Raw genomic sequence first — 13,989 nt, 5'->3', positions numbered from 1 at the left:
TAGGGGGCCCATTGTGAACCCCTGGGACCTTCAGGGTTGTCGTTAGTCCTCCTTGCTGTGCTGTCACTGCTTGTTGGCACACAACCAGTAATAAGAGTGACCAAGATATTGTAGCATCCTCTTCTGCCTTGCTCCAGGGGTGGTGAACTGAGGGCTGCATCACCTCATGGGTGATCTTCCAGGGACTGCATGCCAATGGTGGGAAAGGCCAGAGACAAAACCGCATGTAGCAACTGATGTGAATCTTACCTTTGCACAGTAAGTTATATTCAAGCCGTGCAAAATCCAGAGGTTTCCAATCTACACATACACTCTCCACCTAGGAAAGGAAGAGGCATAATCACGGTTCAATGACACATTGCCAGCCAGGAGGGACAAGGGCTGTAGAGTGTCCCAAGGGCCAGATAGAGAGGACATCCTTATAAGTAGAGCCCACTGTGGCTGTTTTCCCCAAATTAAGCAAGGTTCTAGGCCTCATGGTTCTGAATAAAGTTCTGAATTATATAACAACATAAGAACAAGCTTCTGTGGAGCCAGAACATTGGTCCTTTTGGCTTAGTAATGTCTTCAGCAGGGATGGGGAACCTGTGACCTCTGTTCCCTGACCTGCAGCCACTCTTCAGAATTTCAGGCAGGAGCCTTTTGTAGCCCTACTTAGAGATGCTGAGGATTGAGAACATCCTTGTGTGGTCTGTCACCGAGCCATGGCCCTGCTCCACAATCTAGGATATTATGTGTCAGGCAAAGTTTGCTTTGAGAAGGAGCTATTTCTCCCTGCCTCTTTGTCAGTGTGGCTCAGTCCACCTCATTTGGTAACACTCTATAAACCCTAATTACTTGGGCTTCTTGCCACACTCACTGATTTAATAAAGTAGCTTCATTAATGTCCCATTTAGTTGTTGCCGATAATCCCAACTCTTGGCTGAGGCTTCCAGCTTGTTAATGGAGAATAGGAGAGGCAATCACAATTTGAACTGGATTCCCAACAAGCTTTTGGTAGACCTTCTGCCCCCAATTGACCATCTCAGCCATTTGATAATAGTTTTGTCTCTGGCCATACATGGGGACTTAAATAGAGCCATTATCCCCTGCCGCGAGTTTCTGTAGCCTTCAACTCTTCCTCTGGAGTATTCCTCTCGGTGGTGCCATCTAATCAGCTTTAGGTTTTAATTAAACAGCTGTCATTTGCTTCCTAGTTCTGTTGCGACCTGATGTTGTATTAAATTTTAATTTAGCCAAGGCTGAATAAGAAGTAGATTCCCTCAGACAACAAAGAAACACTATTAGCAGGTTACAGTTGTAATTAAGAAGAGCCCAGCTGAAGTGCTAATGCAGTTGAGTTCAGAGGAGGAATTAGGAATAAACACAAAGATAATTATTATTCTGGAATGGCGGCTACAACTTGAGTTGCCTTCTCCCACTTGACTGGAGAGAATTTCATGTTCAAAGTGCACTTTGTACTTAAATTGTCATGGCCTCTGAGGGTTGAAACAAGATTACTTTGCTTTCTGGCTCACCTCTGGGACCTACAGGGTCAAGATCAAGTCACTCTGAAAGTATGGGTAGAGTTCCGTACATACAGTGTTTCCCGAATATTCCATACATGCAGAGTCTTTTCTTCTCATCCTGGATAAGCTGAACAGAATCGGCTTGTCTGCACCCATAATTTCATTTAATAAGAGCAGAGGGTGCTTTTCATGGGGTTTTGGACACCTGTACACTACTTGGAGTTAGTGGTAAAAGAGATATCAGAGTTCCAACCTGAAAGTGCCAACTCAGACTTTTCAGGAGATGAGTCTGAAACTGCCCATCAACCACAAAAGAATTTTTTCTCTTTAGCAATTTTCTGCTGGAGAATACAAAAGGGACAATTTCACGAACATTTAATGGTGCCACAGTGCTCACATCCATGTGAGAAAGCCACCCCATTAAACCTCTTACACCTGCACTGGAATGTTTAAATTCCGATAATCATTGGGTCCCATTTTGAGCTTCAATGACTCCTGTTTTTGGGAACTGCCTCAGGTCCTGAAGTATCTGAGTCAGACCAGCTTTGTTTTCCATTCCTGATCCTTGCAGCCCCATACTCCTCTTTTCCAGCACTCCACAGGCTGCCTGCCATGTTGGAACTGGATATCATTCCCCACTTCAAAATACATGGAGGCATATCCCTACTTTTTGTCTAGTCATTTTATGTTTGACCACCAAGTATGGCAAGTTTGCACAGGGACACAACTGCTCACTCATCTGTTAATGTCCTCCCGAATGTCCTATTGATTTTAGTGCAGATCAGTCTATTGAATATAATCTGACTAGAACAACTAGTGTAAAGTCTTCACATTGGCTGAATTTCAGCATCACAGCATTTTCATGTAGTGTCCCCCCTCCTTTTTGGGGGTGGTGGTTGAGAAGCTCTCTTCCATTTCTTAAAAAAGGCAATCTACAGCCTATTGAGGTGACAGGACACAAGAATCTAGCATATAAAAGACATTATATCCAAATTTCTCCCATTGTGAAAAAGTGAAGGAAAAGATTATGAACACTTGGCCCACCACAGTCGTAACATTTCTACCCACCACCAACACTCCCTCAGTAATTCCCATACCTGACATTCTTTCTTAGAACTTGCAGGACAATTCGTATGCACATTTCTCCCAATAAAACCCCCATTTTGAAACACAATTTGACCTAATTATGCATTTTTTAAAAGTACTTTCACCTAACACCATGTATTTTGGCCTACACTTTCCTCTAATCAACCTTTCTGGTCATTTGAGATCATCTAAAGAGGTCCTCCTGGTTGTTTCACATGTTCCTGTACATACTCAGAAGAACATGTTTGTTATAGTGGCACCAATGTTATAGAACACACACTCGCTGTGGATGTGTGACATGTGTCAACAATCTGCGGTTCATGACACATGTTACAAATGTACGTGACAAACCTTCAGGGAACAACAGTGCTGCTGGTATGTGCAGATTAGATTTTTTTTTAAAAAAAAACTTTATTATTATTTTATTGATTGTAACTTTTGCTTTTTTAAAGCCTGTCTTATACTTTGGTATTTAGAGGATTATTAGATTATATGGGTTTCCCAAAGGCATCTGGTTGTCCGCTGGTAGAACAGGATGCTGGACTAGATGGTCCTCTGGCCTAATTCTAGCAAGGCTCTTTTTATATGCTCTTGTCAACATCAGCAAGTAAATACATATTCCCATTTTTGTATGCATTTTGTTTCGGTTTGGGTGTTGGGGAACTATTGCAGGATTTCTAGAAGTGCAAATTTCAAAGGATAGCTGTGTTCAAGATGTGCTAATGAGGCAGGCTGACATTAAAATACCCTAAAGATCAGGACCATGGATAGCTCACTGTGATCCTAGATTCAAGAAGAGGCAGAGATCTGAGTGTTACTTCAGCACTGGTCTGGAGCGAACTGATGGTATAAGTTGGTCCACGATTGTCTCATCCCTTATATAGCCAGTGGTTTGTTGTGCTCTGCAGGAGAGAGATCCTTGCAGATACCACCTCATTGGGGGCAGAAGGGTGGGGGGAGCTGCTCCATACAATGCAGAATCAGGCCTTTGGTGTGGCAGCATCTAACTCAGGCATCCCCAACCTTCGGCCCTCCAGATGTTTTGAACTACAGTTCCCATCATCTCTGACCACTGGTCCTGTTAGCTAGGGATCATGGGAGTTGTAGGCCAAAACATCTGGAGGGCCGCAGGTTGGGGATGCCTGATCTAGCCTTTGGAATTCTCTCCTGCTGTATAGCAGACAGGGCACCGTCTGTTTTTTCAGCACCTATTAAGGACCTTCCATTTTCAACAAGCCATTTTAGCAGGAATCATTATCCCAATCTGCATCTGCATTGGATTTGATCTTGTTTTTATATGTGTTTTCATTCCTAATGTTTTTTATGGATGTTTTTATGATACTTTTTATTGGTAATCACTTCAACAAATTTCATGGAAAGCAATTCGTTACGGAAATCAAAGATAAAAGTGACCCAGGCAAATTTTCTCCCAAATCTCTAGGCAGAACGAGCTGCTTGTCACTTCCCCCCTCCTCTGGATTCACCTTGGTGCCGTGCTTTCCTTCAACAGACGAAAGAAGCTACTTTTGAAACACAGCAGACTGTTAACGCTATGGAATTTCCTCCCACAAGTTATAGTGATTGTCATCAGTTTGGATGGTTTTATTTTTTATTTTTTATAAATATTTATTAAGGTTTTTTTTTATAAAGGAAATACATAGATAATAAACAACATTACTTATATCATAACAAAATTTCATAACTTGTTTGGACTTCCTCACGTCTCCTGCTCCCACTTACATTGTTAAAAAGTTTTTTTCAAGCAAATTATCATCTTGTTTACAATCTTGTATCCACTCATTTAAGTATAGTCTAGCAATTCTCCGAAAGGTTTATGTTTTCCTTAATCTCACTTATCATCAAATTCCAATCTAGTTTAGTGGTGGCCAATTATTTATGATCAAGCATCCTTCTTAACATTCAACCAAATTACAATATTTTTGTAAATAAATCTTAAATTTCTTCAGTTTGGATGGTTTTAAAGGAGGATTAGTTAGAGAAATTTGTGGAGGAGAAGGCTATTTATGGCTATGAGACATGATGGCTGTGTTCCCTCTACACAGTCAGTATGCCTCTGATTGTCAGCTCCTTGAAACCACAGGAGAGGAGGGCTTTTGTGCTGAGGTCTTCCATGTGGGTTTCCCATGGGCATTTGGTTGGCCACTGTGAGAAAGCCTCTCCTCCTTCCAGAGGCGAGGAGTTGTGAGCGGGAGCCGTTTCCCGCATTGGCAGGGGGCATTCCGGCCCCTGCTCAGCCGTCCCGGCTGCCGCGCCATGGCCCCTGGCAGCCAACCAATCGGGCAGAGGCTTGGGGGCGGAGTTTAGCTGCTCAGATGCGGCTGCAGCAAAGCTTCCTCCTCACTGCGCTGCTGGATTTCATCGGATCACCCACCCACCCTTGTTTTTGACCTTGCTATGGACCTGTGGTTGGTCGCCTTGGTTGCCCAAGGGGCCTGGTAGGAATTTTTATCCAACTGGCAAATTGGCACCGGCCAGTTGGTTTTTCGCCTACCTCATAGCAAATCGTCACAACTTTTTGGGTATTGGCGGTTAGGCATTGGAATATGTTTGTGTATTGGAGGGCAGGGTGTGGCCATTGCCTACCCCTCCACTTTTTGGGTATTCCGTTAAAGGAATCCGGCGGTTGTGGATCCTGTCCAATGCCCTTGCTGGTGGCTAGGGCCATGGCATGACCCCCGGTGACATCAGGGGGAGGTTACAGTTGTATTTGCATCAACAGGCTCCTCCTACTGGTGGTTAACCCTTGATAGACTCACCCCTTCCTGAGTGGGTGGAGTCATGCTCTGTTGTTTTATCCAATGCCTAAGCCAATACCTCTCACATGCTGTAATCAATAAAGTTGTGGCCTTTTTTAGCCCGTTAACCTAATATACTGTGTCCTTGTGTCTTTCTTATCCTCAAGCGGGTGGTGGTTCCTCAACTCACAATAGGATGCTGGGCTCTGATAGTCCTTTGCTCAGTCCAGCAAGCTCTTTTTCTGATCTCAATGCCCAAAAGCTTTCACCCCAACCTTTCTCCATAATGTTCAAATGCCACAACCCGCCCCCCCCCGGACTTTTGCAGATTAGGTGGGTGAGTCATCCTTTCCCTTCTCATCACCTCTCAGGTGGACAAATACCATGTCCCCCTGTGGGTAATGAGAATCTCTATGGAGTGTATTAAATACTTTATGAAAATGCAAAACCACCTGTCTTGTGGTGATTAATCCTTCAAGTCACCCATGAGCCATGACCTTAATAAATAAATAGCCGTGTTTCCTATTTTGCATTCCGTGTTTCCTTTTCTTTTAATTTTCTGTTTTAGTCAATCTTGTCCTGTCCCTCTGCACTGGATGACAGCTGGGTAGAAATAAACCCCATAATCATCAATGAACATAAAGCAGATTGGGGGGGGGAGCATAAAGCATCTGGTTTATGTCATCTGGAGTGCAGGGTAAAAATAAAATAAAATATAGACACGTTGCCATCCTGTAGCTTTTTATTTCACACCATTTGTCCCCTGTTTACTGTCAGCTCTTAGCCAGATGTTTAAATACCTTGGAAACTGAAAGCTAAGCCACATGTCTCTGTAGAAGAGTGGAGGCGCATGGCTCTGCTTAGGGGAGGGGGAGAAAGGAAAGGAATTGAGTGCATGGTTTTAAGCGCTTCTAGGCATGATAATCTAATAGTAATTGGAACACAGGCAGTGCTCCTTAAACCACTTAGCTTCTATGGATCATATGTGAAAGGGTGCACAGGACACATGAGACGCAGGAATGTAGGACGCGGCTGGACAGACTCTGTCCATCCATGCCAGTATTGTCTGCTTGGGGATGGGGAACATTCTTCAAGGGCCACATTCTCTTCTGAGCAACCTTCCAGGGGCCATATGCAGCAGGAGCAGACCGGGCCAGAGGCAGAAGCAGGCAGAGCAATTAATGTGAGTTCCATGTAGGCTGGTGGTTTCTACAATCTCATCCACCCCTTGCTGACCTGCATCCAGGCAGGCAAGATGCATGTTTGGAGTTCAGAGACACATCCCAAGTCACACTGGATAAGACTCCAGGAATAGACTCTGTGGGGTTTGGCGGGGGCAGTCTGTGAAGACTATGAAGCTCCAGGAAAGGCTGTGATTGAAATGTCTTCAGACTGTGGCCAGTAGGTGGCTGTGGTAGGGCCTTTGCTTGGCCATGCTACACCGAAGAAGAAGAAGAAGAAGAAGAAGAAGAAGAAGAAGAAGAAGAAGAACTCAAGGAGAATGCAAAGGAAGACTGGAGAGGGGTGTGGCCTGGGAGCCAGCTTTGGTCATAATAATAATAATAATAATAATAATAATAATAATAATTTATTTGTACCCCACCCATCTGGCTGGGTTTCCCCAACCACTCTGGGCATCTTCCAACGAAGTTTAAAAATACATTAAAATGTCACACATTAAAAACTTCCCTGAATAGGGCTGCCTTCAGATGTCTTCTAAATGTCAGGTAGTTGTTTATCTCTTTGACGTCTGATGGGAGGGCATTCCACAGGGCAGGGGCCATTACCGAGAAGGCCCTCTGCCTGGTTCCCTGTAGCTTTGCTTCTCGCAGTGAGGGAACCACCAGAAGGCCCTTGGCGCTGGACCTCAGTGTCCAGGCAGAACAATGGGGGTGGAGATGCTCCTTCAGGTATACTGGACCCAGGTCGTTTAGGGCTTTAAAGGTCAACACCAACACTTTGAATTGTGCTCAGAAACGTACTGGGTGCCAATGTAGGTCTTTCAAGACTGGTGTTATGTGGTCTCGTGGCCACTCCCAGTCACCAGTCTAGCTGCCACATTCTGGATTAGTTGTGGTTTCTGGGTCACCTTCAAGGGTAGCCCCACATAGAGCACATTGCAGTAGTCCAAGTGGGAGATAACCAGAGCATGCACCACTCTGGCGAGACAGTCTGTGGGCAGGGAGGGTCTCAGCCTGCGTACCAGATGGAGCTGGTAAACAGCTGCCCTGGACACAGAATTGACCTGTGCCTCCATGGACAGCTGTGAGTCCAAAATGACTCCCAAGCTGCGGACCTGGTCCTTCAGGGAACAGTTGCCCCATTCAGGACCAGGGTGTTCTCCATACCAGCCAGCCCCCTGTCCCCCAAGAACAGTACTTCTGTCTTGTCAGGATTCAGCCTCAATCCATTAGCCGCCATCCACCATCCAATTGCCTCCAGGCACTCACATAGGATCACTATGTTCTGTCTCCACTGTCTGAGCATTGTACCTCTGGAAGCCAGTTTCTGAGAATCACAAGTGGGGAAAGCACGACTTCCCTTGTGCCCGGCTTGCAGGATTCCAATTGGCATCTGGTCAGCCACTGTGAGAACAGGAAGCTGGCCTCTGATGGTCCTTAATAGCTCAGCTGGGAAAGCATGAGACTCTTAATGTCAGGGTCAGCGGTGGGTTTGAGTCTGACGTTGGACAAAAGATTTCTGTATTGCAGGGGGTTGGACTAGATGACCTTCGTGGCCCCTTCCAACTCTACAGTTCTACAATTCCATGATCCAGAAAGTTCTCCTTCAGTTCTTCATTCCCGAAATATTTGACTCAACACCTTTCCCTGAAATTTCCAGATCCTTAAATCCATAGCCCATTCTTTCACAAACCACATTGCCCTTTTGGGGTGAGGGCATCTCTTTGGTGGACAAATGCCAAGTCCTCTGTGGTGCTCTGGTTTCTGAAGTCACCATTCATTTAGGCTGATTGGCAGTGGGCCTTCAAGGTTTCAGCCAGAGGTGTCCCCCCCCCCACATCTGATGCCAGAGCCCTCTAATTGGAGATAGCAGGAGTTGAATCTGGGACCTTCTCTGCAGCTGTGCTACCACCTCTCCCTGATCCAGCCTGGGTAGCATCTCTCTCTCTTTCCCTCTTTCCAGCAGAGCCTTTAATAGTTGCACATCAGGAAGAAACTGCACACAGGGTAGGCAAATTGGTGCCCATCACTTCATCTCCTTGTTGAGAAAAGCTGTTGAATTTCTGCCTCCCACACGCCTTAGAGAGGCAGCTGGTTTTTTGTTCTGTTTTTCAATGCAGAACAATCTCTTTTTCCTCCCCACAAGCTGAAGGCATTTGAAAGCATGTGACGTTCTACTTTCTCAATGTCATAAAAAATATTTGGGATACTGATGCTGCGAGGATGGCAGCAGTGCCTCAGCTCGTTTAATTGTTTGTTTGATGGATCGGTTTCTCTCACACTCTATACTGTGGGCTATGAGGAACTTACAACATTTCTGCTGATTGTTAGTAGGCTGCCATGGATTTCCTGTCAGAGACAGGGCAGGGAACCCTTTTCAGGCTGCGGGCTGCATTCCTTTATGGGAAACCACCAGGGTTTCCTGTAAACTGCTTTGAGGGTTTTTTTGTTTTTGTTTTTGTTATGATCAAGTGGTGTATATAGTTTATGAAATAAACAAGCAAGCCTTCAGAGGGCTGCATGCCATTGGTGGGTGGAGCCAGAAGAAATTTCCCCCCATGCAGATGGAGTTTTAACAATGAATAGACTAACTCAGGCATAGCCAAACTTGGCCCTCCAGCTGTTTTGGGACTACAATTCCCATCATCCCTGACCACTGGTCCTGTTAGCTACAGATGATGGGAGCTGTACTCCCAAAACAGCTGGAGGGCCAAGTTTGGCCATGCCTGGAATAACTTATAGTAGGCCATGTGACTCCTTTCCAGTGCTACATTCCAGTTCCGCCCAAGCCAGATGTTTCTACAAACAGCAGTCATCTCTCCATTCTTCATCTAGGCAAGCAAAATGCTCTATCTTACTACAACAGTGTGTGTGTGTGTGTGTGTGTGTGAGAGAGAGAGAGAGAGAGAGAGAGAGAGAGAGAGAGAGAGAGAAGGGGGCGGGCAGAGATTGTTACAATCTGTTGCAATCTGATTTGAGGATCATTCAATCCAAAGGCAGGATATAAATCTCTTAAAGACCAGCTGTGTGAGGCTGCTTACTTAACAGTCCCCTGCAGCACCCATTACATCAGGCTGTGTGTGTGAAAGAGAAGGGTGTCCTGCAAGCCTTCTCCTTGAGCTTTGCCAAAAGACCTGTTGGCTCCTCTCCAGTTTTTCCCCCATTCTTTTTCCGCTGCAAGATCTCTGTAGTTAAGACCTGAGCTTGCCTCCTCCCTCTTTTTCTTTTGTGTTGTGTCTCCTAGATGGTTAACCTGAGAGCAGGAATGGTCTTCTCCCTGATATTAGTCACACTGAGAGCCTTTATTATTATTATTTGCCTGAAGAGAAGGAGGGATAAAAATGATTACAAATACATACATAGGTAAAGGTAAAGGGACCACTGACCATTAGCTCTAGTCATGACCAACTCTGGGGTTGCGGCACTCATCTCGATTTATTGACCAAGGGAGCCAGTGTACAGCTTCTGGGTCATGTGGCCAGCATGACTAAGCCGCTTCTGGAGAACCAGAGCAGCACATGGAAACACCGTTTACCTTCCCGCCAGAGCGGTACCTATTTATCTACTTGCACTTTGACATGCTTTCGAACTGCTAGGTTGGCAGGAGCAGGAACTGAGCAACGGGAGCTCACCCCTCGTGGGGATTCGAACTGCCGACCTTCTGATCGGCAAGTCCTAGGCTCTGTGGTTTAACCCACAGTGCCACCCGCATACATACATACATACATACATAATGTTGGAAGCAGAATGCTTTTGAATACCAATTACTGGAAATGGCAAGAGGGCAGAGTGCTGTTGCATTCTGGACTTCCGTTGCACATCTGCTTGGGTACTGCAAGAATAGAATGCTGGACTAGATGGGCCACTGGCTTAAATTAGCAGGGCCCTTCTTAGGTTCTTACATAAGTAATAGGGGCACCTCCTCCTGCTCACTCCAACCTACCCACCCCAATTTTTCTTTCAAAAATATAGTATTGAGGTATGTAACTAGCTGAAGAAGCGGATGTTTGAAGCTCAACAGTATGAGAGAAGGGAGGTTCACAAGATTAGTTGCCAACAGTGGCATTATCAAAATATCCAGTCTTATTTGCAGATTTTGCTTATCTGGGGCACATGGCTTATTTGAAGTGCCTTTGGAGAGTCTCTCCCTTCGATTTGTGCTGCTACTTTGTAAACCTCAGTCAGCGCAGTTGTGGCATGGCTAAAGTAATTAATCAAACAGCATCCATGGTGACTCGTTGGCGAACTTTGCATTAATGGACTCATTAGTGCGCTACATCTGAGAAGGAAGGGGAGATGTATATGGCTCAGTGGCCTCTAGGATATCTCCAGGTGGGGTTTGGGTGTGTGTGGATATTTGCTAAAATTAGCATTTTCCATTTCAGTGCTGTTGGTGCCACAGCAATCCGACAAGGAAAATGAAGGCTTTGCTTACTAGACCATTATGCCTGCGGAGAAGAGAATTACTTTATAGTCCTATCTGCTTAGGCAAATTTGGAAATCAAAGAGGATGGTAGCTTGAAGGCATCAAGGTAGAAGCTGTATTAACATGACAGAGCTGGGGGGTTGGATAAAAGCAAGCAGGCGGCGATGGCAGCCTGAACATTTTTTTTAAGTCTAAGGCCAATTGTGTTTGCTCATGCTGACGCTCCAGGCTGAAATCATTGTTTTATAGGGCTCAATGCACCCTTTTATATCACCCCCTTGTGACACAAGATCTCTGCTGAGTTGGTAGCTGCAGTACCACTACTGGCCACCTGTAGTGGTGGTGCTGCAGCATAACAGGGAACAGCTGAGGAACTCCATCACAGGAATATCGAACCCTGCCTTATGCTGAGTCAGACCACTGATACAGAGAATAGGATATGTGAAAAAGTCCTCCTTTTTGTCTGTGCTGAATATCCCACCATTCTACTTCACAGTATAACCCCAAGTTCTACTATTATCAGTAGCATTATGTTGCCCCTCAACATCTGCCTAAATGTAAAGGTAAAGGGACCCCTGACCATTAGGTCCAGTCATGGCCGACTCTGGGGTTGCGGCGCTTATCTCACTTTATTGGCCGAGGGAGCCGGCGTACAGCTTCCGGGTCATGTGGCCAGCATGACTAAGCCGCTTCTGGCGAACCAGAGCAGTGCACGGAAATGCTGTTTACCTTCCCGCCGGAGCGGTACCTATTAATCTACTTGCACTTTGACGTGCTTTTGAACTGCTAGGTAGGCAGGAGTTGGGACCGAACGATGGGAGCTCACCCCTTGCGGGGATTCGAACCGCGACCTTTCGATCAGGAGGTCCTAGGCTCAGTCGTTTAACCCACAGCACCTCCCGCATCCCCAGCATCTGCCTACTGAGCAGCAACTCCCACTATGAGTTAAAGGAGTGGTGCTGAGCTGCTGGAACTTGCTCAGATCATAATGGAGACAAGTCTTCTCTTTCTGGAGGCTAGGGACAAATTTCTGACAACAACTCTTCAGCTGGGTGAAGTTGTCAGGTTGATTTTAACAGTGCTGTCTTTATGTGCTGTGTGTGTCTGCAGGACACGGAAGTCCTGAACACAGCCATCCTGACGGGGAAGCCGGTGTCTGTCCCAGTAAAGGTGGTTGCCGTTGAAGAAGATGGATCGGTGAGAGATGTGTCTGGTTCCACCGAATGCAGATCGGCTGATGAAGACGTCATAAAGGTAAGGAAGTCCACCCCAGTTCTAAACAGATGCCTTTGAGATGGTCGCAAGAAGAGCCTGACCAAGGTGGCCTTCTCCTATATCTGGTATTCAGAGAGATAACACTGCCTCTGAAAATAGAGGTCCTTTATTCACTGATGGTATTTTACTCCATGAATTCACCTATTCATCATCACTCCTAACAATGAACTCAAGTGGTGAGTGCCAGCAGCAATGGGACCTCTGAGAAACAAGAAGGTAGTATCAACATGCCCTGATGTTTGCAGAAGTATGACCTTTCTACAAGCCCGGGGACTGAGCATGCTCTGTCTTCATTTAGTGTTCAGTGTCAGTTGGAAAAGAAAATTGGAAAATGAAAGTAGTGATGCAGACTCTGGGATTCAGCTTTTGGAAAGCACCATCATGTAAAAGATGTGGGTGCAAAAAGCTAGCACATCAAACATAAAGTTTGCAACCTAGCCTCTTCCTCCTGTGTTCATTTTCTAATTGCAGGGGGATTTTTCTTGCAGGAGAACATTCAAAATGCAAGTGTGCACCTGAAATCTTTTCAAGACTCTACTATCACACCCACAGCACATTCACTTGCATGTGCAGACCAGGACCATGTGTGGAAAAACTAGTCAGGGCTGCAGAGCATGGAGGACCTATGGACCTCCAGATGTCACAGAACTCCCATCAGCCTCAGCTAGCAAGGCCAATGGTAAGAGATTATGGGAGTTGGAGTCCAGCTGCATCTGGAGGGCCACAGGTTTCCCAACTTTCCTATAGAATTATTTTAAATACTCTTGCAGCTTCTGGAAGCAGACATTTCCTTCTGGATTTCATGCTGCTAATGATTTGCAAGCTGGCATATATGTCCCCTGTGAATTTCTGTTTGAACCTCCAAGTCTTGCCTCTTTGTATTTTATGCTCATCAGTCTAACCTTTTATTTTGAGTTGACATATGACTGGTGATGGCTTCAAAGGTAGCAGAGGCTTTGTCAGAGAATCATTAATTGGGGATCTTAAGTAGGCTGGGAAATATTAGGGCTGGCCTATTATTCATTCTCAAATAGACAGCTCTGGTTTTTATACCAGACCCTGAAACTCATCTTCTCACCTTACTTTTAAAGACTTTGAATGAGTTCAAGTAGAATGAAACAATGGGGGAGGGAAGAAAGTTCAGCAAATTCTCCAAGTCATTTTGCAGCTTTGAATTTGGCAGCTAAAAAATGTGACCTAAACTTTTATTGAGTAAAATACGGGAATATAGTATATGAGATACAGCAAGGTCCAAGCTTCTTACCATTGCATTAAAGGCATAATGAATAGAGACACCTTCCAAGAAATATAGACCCCTTTCTTTAATGATGCTAATGGCCCAAATCAAAACCTTGTTATACCAACCACTCAATACTTCACAGTGGGGAGATTGCGTTAAGTAATATGTTAGCATGTTGAATGTGTAAGTTTATGTCTAGAGTCAATGGATAAAAGAAACATAATTAGATGTACTGCTGGATAAGTGTTTAATGGTTCTTGTATTTGTTTAAAAACAAATAAAAATTTGTTGCTAAAAATGTGGAGGGGGGGAAAAAGTCTCCCTCTCTTCTTATTGTAACTTCTAAGGCAGAGACAGAGGAACCTGTAGCCCTCCAGATATTGCAGAACTTCACCTTCCACCATCCCAGCTAGCATAGCCAATGATCAGGGATAATTGAAGTTGTAGCCCAACAGTATCAGACTTGTTTTGCAGGGGTGGATGGGTCCCTTCCTAGAAATTTTGACTCAGCTCTGCT

The 13,989-nt window shown here is 45.1% G+C and overlaps 1 protein-coding gene across 2 annotated transcripts in view; it reads left to right on the top strand.

Annotated features, from left to right (window-relative positions):
- TMEM132B (transmembrane protein 132B) overlaps nt 1-13,989 on the top strand; it is a 374,994-nt gene that overhangs the window by 303,437 nt on the left and 57,568 nt on the right. For both annotated transcript variants that reach the window (XM_083717004.1, XM_083717005.1), the window contains one exon: nt 12,068-12,211. In XM_083717004.1, the coding sequence (XP_083573130.1) occupies nt 12,068-12,211 (144 nt within the window). The remainder of the gene's footprint in view (nt 1-12,067; nt 12,212-13,989) is intronic.

This window comes from Podarcis gaigeae (assembly GCF_964106915.1).
Source record: "Podarcis gaigeae genome assembly, chromosome: 16".
Classification (NCBI taxonomy): domain Eukaryota; kingdom Metazoa; phylum Chordata; class Lepidosauria; order Squamata; family Lacertidae; genus Podarcis; species Podarcis gaigeae.
Note: the sequence above shows the minus strand (reverse complement) of the source record. Positions and strands in the feature narration are given on the sequence as shown.